The following is a 6,000-nucleotide window of genomic DNA, read 5'->3' on the forward strand; positions in this document are numbered from 1 at the left end:
CTCGCTGACCCTAAACGTCGCAATGATGATTCATGATGCATCGAGCGATGTTATTTAGGGCTGCTTTGGGATGTGACCGCTGTGAAGGTGTTCGCTGTTGTGTTTTACAGCTGTCCGATGTGCTCTGCCGCGTTTTGCCCCGCAACGATCTCCCTCGGCATTGTAGCCGCTCAATGTTGTGGCCTGAGAGAGCTCCGAGGCACGTACAGCGGAACGTCGGACATCATGCCGAACCGCGCGCAGTGCAGCCCCAAAAACGCATCTGGGCGCTGTACTGTAAAGCGGCGAGCTTCGCCAATTTGAAACCATTGGGGTCTTTCGATGAAGAACGCCGCTGTCTATGGATTATGGTTAGACGCGTGCTTAACATCAACTGACCCTACTTGGGGGGGGGGGGGGGGGGCAGACTCGATCATTGTGGGCCAGTCCACAATAATTGAACCCCCCCCCCCTGCCCACACGATGTAATGAACAATTGCATGCGAGCAGCGTGCACTGCGCTAGAGGCCCCGTGTACACCCGTGGGTGCTGTCCGGAGATGTTAACTCATCGACGCTTTTGCAGTGGCCCGGTGTGCCCGTCTTACACGCACTCGCGGCACACCTGCTAGCAAACGGTGACCTTATTGGTCCCACGACGTAACAAGATGTTAAAAGTCTTGGAAAAGGTCGTGCAAGAGCCGGTAAACATGGAAACCAAAGACGCCGTGCTGTTTGACCTAATCCTAGGACAGCATCCCAGCGCTAATCTAATTATCTAAGCCTCTTATGGTGTATTTACTATATAAATTACATCTTTATTGCAGAACATACATGCTTTGTGTTATCGTTGTACCCTGCCAGTTAAAATTCGTACTCATTTTGTGGAAGCCGAGCTGGTGGGTATAACTATACATTCCACATTTCTATGGTGGGGACTTGTATATCCATATAACGACCGCTTTTTTATTGCAGTACTAATTTCATCCGTCAAGGTTGGATGAGGTTAGCTGAATCTCATTTCACCAATCTGCACTGACGAGCGTGGTGAAGTATGGTCAAATAACCCCCCCCCCCCCCCCCAAGACGGGGCACAGCGTGGCGAGGCCCTCATATCCGGCTGTCGATTGACAACAGAGGGCTGTGCAAGTGTACAGGAGACTGCAAATATTCGTGATTTTTATCCATTTACATCCAGCAAACAGGGAACGTTGGGCCAAAGTTGGTCCAGCAGTTCGAACCAACCATGCCAACGTTGGCCCAACGTCGGCATTGCCCCTACTTGGGTACGGGGCTACTCTCGAGTGAACGCGTGCGCCGCACACCCCCCACGGACTCTGTGGGGCAGACGTGCCTAGAAAGCGAATTTGGACGCCGTCATCCCCGGACACCACCAAGCGAGAGTCGCGGCATTGCCCGGAGCTCTGCTTATTCATTGTGCGCGCACGCGCTACGAACCCGGCGACCCGAGTTCGATTCCCGCTCACGGCCAACACAAAGTGACGATTATCTAAACCAGGTCCCGGGCCTCCCCTAGGTCGACTCGGTCTCAAATTAGTACCTGGTGCAGTGTGTAAACATCGCCACTGGAGAGACAAAGGCGATCGGGCGTGGTGCTGGCCACCCATTCCCTCCTTGTACCGTTTTGGCCTTCATAGGTGTGCTGCTCGCTAACCGCACTTGCCCCGACAGTCTGCCAAGGCTATACGGGGGGGGTCTTTGTCTTTGGTGTGTGCATTGCACGCCGCTGTCGTTGCTGCTGCCTGGCGCCGGCAGCGGCATTTGAATCGCCCTTGCACGGGCCCATTCAACTCTGCCCAAGATCTGAAAGTCATTGCTCACCCAACCATGCGTGTCTCTGTGTGTCTGTGTGTGTGTGAGAGAGCAATGTAGCTGTCTGCTCAAGAATCTCCTAACAATGCGAAGGCAGAGGAGGGGTTGGGGGGGTAGATCCAAAATCAGCAGGATGACATCACCGCACCCAATGGGGGTGCTAATTTGGAATTTGGGATGCATTAATGACGCTCTGACTAATAGCCCACAGTGGGCATAGGGGCAGTGGCTTTCTGTATGCAGTGAGTGAGAGTGTGTATAGGGCGATGGTAAGGAGCGGTAGTGCAGCGGTTACGAACCCGACAATCCGGGTTCGATTCTCGCTCACGGCCAATGCAGGTTACGATTATCTGAACCGGTCCTGGGCCTCGCCTAGGTCGACTGAGCCTCAAATGAGTACCTGGTGGGACGTGTAAAACATTTCCGCTCAGGAGACAAAGGCGGCCGGGCGTGGTACTGGCCACCCACCCCCTCGTGTGCAGTGCCGGCCTTCATAGGTGCTCGCTAACAGCACTTGCCCCAACAGTCTGTCAAGGCTACACGGGGGGCGTCTTTGTCTTTCGTGAGAAATAGAGCAACGGTCTGCCGAAGAATCTCCCAACAATGAAGACGGAGGAGATGAGAGCGGTGGATCCAAAATCAGCAGGATGACATCACCGTTGGGGTTGCTATTTTGGAATTCAGGATACATTAATGACGCTCTGAATCATAGCCTAATCCATGGGTATAGGAGCAAGTAGCTTTGCTGCGTGCGGTGTGTGTGTGTCGAGGGTGATTGTGTTGCCTAGGCGACTGCATAGTGATGATGGGGCGTTAACTCGGGGTGGCGCTCTTCGCGAGCATTTCGCAATGAGCATTTCTCGACATTTGCATTTCGAAATGGTCAAAGTGAAGCAACGTAGAGAGGACATATAATTAAATAAGGAATGATAGCGCAGTGTCCCCGCGTGCGAACGACGGGTTGAGTGTGTGTGCGTAACGTGGGGAGCGGTAGTGTAGTGGTTAGCGCTACGAACCCAGCCACCGGCGTTCGATTCCCGCTCACGGCCACCAACACTGGTGACGATTATCTGAACGGGTCCTGGGTCATCCCCAAGGTTGACTTGACCTCCAAATGGGTACCTGGTGTGCTGTGTAATCATCGCCACTGGGGAGACAAAGGCGGTCGGGCGTGGTGCTGGCCACCCACCCCCTGGTGTGCAGTGCCGGCCTTCATAGGTGCTTGCTAACAGGACTTGCCCCTACAGTCTGCCAAGGCTATACGGGGGATCTTTGTCTTGTGTATGTAATGTAACGTTGTTCATATCGGCGAATCGTGTTGGTGACACTGTCGCTACTGCGATGGCAGTGAAGCACAAATGACACAACACCTCAACACATTCGCTCATAACATTTTGAGTGTGGCTTTTAAAATATATAGGCGACGTTTCGGGCAATGGCCCTTCACAGCACACGGAGAGGTAACTTGGGTCCGGTTAACGGAAGAAGACAATGAAAATCACAAGTTAATTAAAATTGGACGTCAAACCGCAGCTGTCTTTGTCATTCTGGTGAACATTAGCAGATTGGTCAAATTGCTCGCTCCATCTGTAGACAATATATACACGTGTGTGTGTGTATACACGTGTGTGTATATATATATACGTACAGCCAGCAGGTTTATTCCATAGATGGTTTCTAAGTGTGCCATTTTGGAAGCACTATATTGCAGCATTTAATTAAAATTCAAATGCACTAATGACCGAAACGCCACATTTTGCGAGCGGAAAGGTCATTGTAAAATACAAACGCATTTAATCGGCGTGCAGATGAACAACAATGCAAACCATCATCGGCTGAAATTTAAAATAATGATATCGTTTTCATAATTTTAATAATAACCATGCAACAGGTGAGTTTAAACCATTGGGGAAATGCGTGGATCATTGCATATACCTCTTGCATCTAATGACAGCCTCCAATTACAGCGGCAGCTCAAAAATCGTCGTCACCGTTCGCACTAACGCCTCTGTTAAACCCCGAAGCACGCAGTGCAGTGTGGAAGCGAGCGCTTCAGGTGATGAGCCTTCTTCAGAGGAAACAAATGACCCATAATCGTATTTTTTTTAAGCAGTGGTCACTAATTACGACGGCGGTAAATGTCTATTCAAGTTGTATAACCTGCATGTGTAATACGGTGTGGTTAAAGCCTCTCCAGGCTCAGCCTTGCGAGATCCGGACGAGGCATGGATACACGTTCACGCATGTGCATAACCTCTCAGCTGACGACAACATAATCATAATTATGTGAGCTCTCGTCTGGCGATATGTAACCACGTGCATTTACATCCATGCTTTGCAATCGATGCTCTGAAAACGCAGATGCGGCTGCTTCAGTTGTCTGCTGCTCATGATTCCTTACACATTTGTTGCAGTTGACCTTTTGCTGTGTTCTATTTGATTCTTACACGGCTCTCCTTTAAAAAAAAAATGACTTTCATCGGGTCTCAAATGGCACCAAGTATAATGTTGCGCAGAGATAAGCTGCCATCCAACGCGCATGCATCACAATGCGGTAGACGCACCGGCCAATGGGCGTGCGGATTATAAAGTGCATGTGCATTGCTGATAAACGAATAACCACACACGCACACACAAAGAGCCGCCGTATAGCTTCTAAACAGGCTGTTGGGGAAAGTGCTGTTAGCGATGACCTATTATTACAGCTGGAACGGTACACGGGGAGGGGGTCGTGATGTGGCCAGAACCACGCCCAGTCGCCTTGATAGCCTCGGTTAGGGGTGTACGCGTAGCAGGTACTAAATTTAAGGCCGAGTCGACCTAGGAGAAGTCCCCCCGTAACCGGTTCGGATATCCCTCGCCACTGACGTTAGCCGTGAGGAACGGGAATACGAACTCGGGCTCGTCGGGGTGTATCGTGACGCAGCGTGAAAACCTCTGCGCCACCTCTCGCCCCCCACCCACCCACAAAGACAAAGGTCCCCCGTATAGCCTTAACACACTTTTAGGGCAAGTGCTGTTAGCGAGCACGTATGACGGCCAGAACGGCATATAATGGGGGGGGGGGGGGGGGTAACGTGGCCAGCAACGCACCAGGGCGCATTCGTCTCCCCAGCGGCGATGCTCACACGTCGCACCAGCTACTCAACTGAGGCTGGGTCGACCTGGCGGAGACCCACGACCGGTTCAAATAATTATGAATCGCCGCTGGTATTGGCCGTGAGCAGAGGAATACAACCGCGCTGTCGCTGGACTCGCAACGCAGCGCTCTAAACGCCACACTACCGCTCCCGCCCCCGTCCCAAACAACTCACCTTGTGAGCTCGCAGCTTCGAGCGCAGCCGCCACCTGCGCTAGGAAGCAGCAAGCGAGGCTCAGAGCCGTCATCCGCATCGCGCGCAGCGGCGGCAGCGGCGGCGGCTGCAGGGAGGGATGGTCGCGTGCCGCATGCAGTGCCAAGTCGCACGGCCGCGTCCGACCCTCGGGGAACTCGCGAAGACTGAGAGCGAGCGAGAGGGGGGGGCGAGCGAGCGAGCGAGGGAGAAGAGAGAGCGAGGGAGAAGAGAGCTTCTCTCTTCACGCGCGCGTGCATGCGGCGGACGGCTCCGCTCTCGTGCGCACGCGGTGTCCCCGTGCCGTGCGTCCCACGGAGGATGTCGCCTCTCGAAGTCGCCTCATTCCTCCCACGCAGCCCCACCGTGCGCGTGGTGCGGACATCAATTTATTACCGCTGGGAGGAGGAGGGGGGTGTGTTTCCCCCCTCACTCGTTAAATTCACTTTTTTTACCTCATTTATTATTTAGCTTCCTTAGGCTACAAACCCCTCCCCTCCCCAGCGCGCGCGTGGGTGTGGTGGTGGTGGGGTGGATGCGCGCGTGTGTCTGTGTGTGTGTCTTGTGTGATGCGTGCTCTCGCTTGAGAGCGGTGGTGTAGCGGTTAGCGCGCCGCGCTACGAACCCCGGCGGCCAGGATCTGATAGCCCTCTCACGACCACCAAACACCCAGTGACCATTATCTGAACCGGCCCTGGGCCTCCCCTAGATCGACTCGACTTCACATCATCGCCACTGGGGAGACGAAGGCGGCCGTGCGTGGTGATGGCCACCAACCTCCCTCGGGTTCCGTGCCGGTCTTTTTTAATAAATGCTCGATAACAGCACTTGCCCCATTTAAAGTCTGTCAGGGCTGT

General features: G+C 53.4%; 1 protein-coding gene across 2 annotated transcripts in view; it reads right to left on the reverse strand.

Annotated features, from left to right (window-relative positions):
* The window catches only part of LOC116940300 (pro-epidermal growth factor-like), a 35,042-nt gene extending 29,042 nt beyond the window's left edge, over window positions 1–6,000 (reverse strand). For both annotated transcript variants that reach the window (XR_004402527.2, XM_032949932.2), the window contains exon 1: window positions 5,126–6,000. Coding sequence is in view for 1 of the 2 variants with exons in the window: in XM_032949932.2 (XP_032805823.2) it covers window positions 5,126–5,204 (79 nt within the window). In the remaining variant the exon portion in view is untranslated. The remainder of the gene's footprint in view (window positions 1–5,125) is intronic.

Source organism: Petromyzon marinus, chromosome 8 (assembly GCF_048934315.1).
Source record: "Petromyzon marinus isolate PM22_M1 ecotype Great Lakes invasive population chromosome 8, UKy_Petmar_22M1.pri1.0, whole genome shotgun sequence".
Taxonomy (NCBI): Eukaryota; Metazoa; Chordata; class Hyperoartia; order Petromyzontiformes; family Petromyzontidae; genus Petromyzon; species Petromyzon marinus.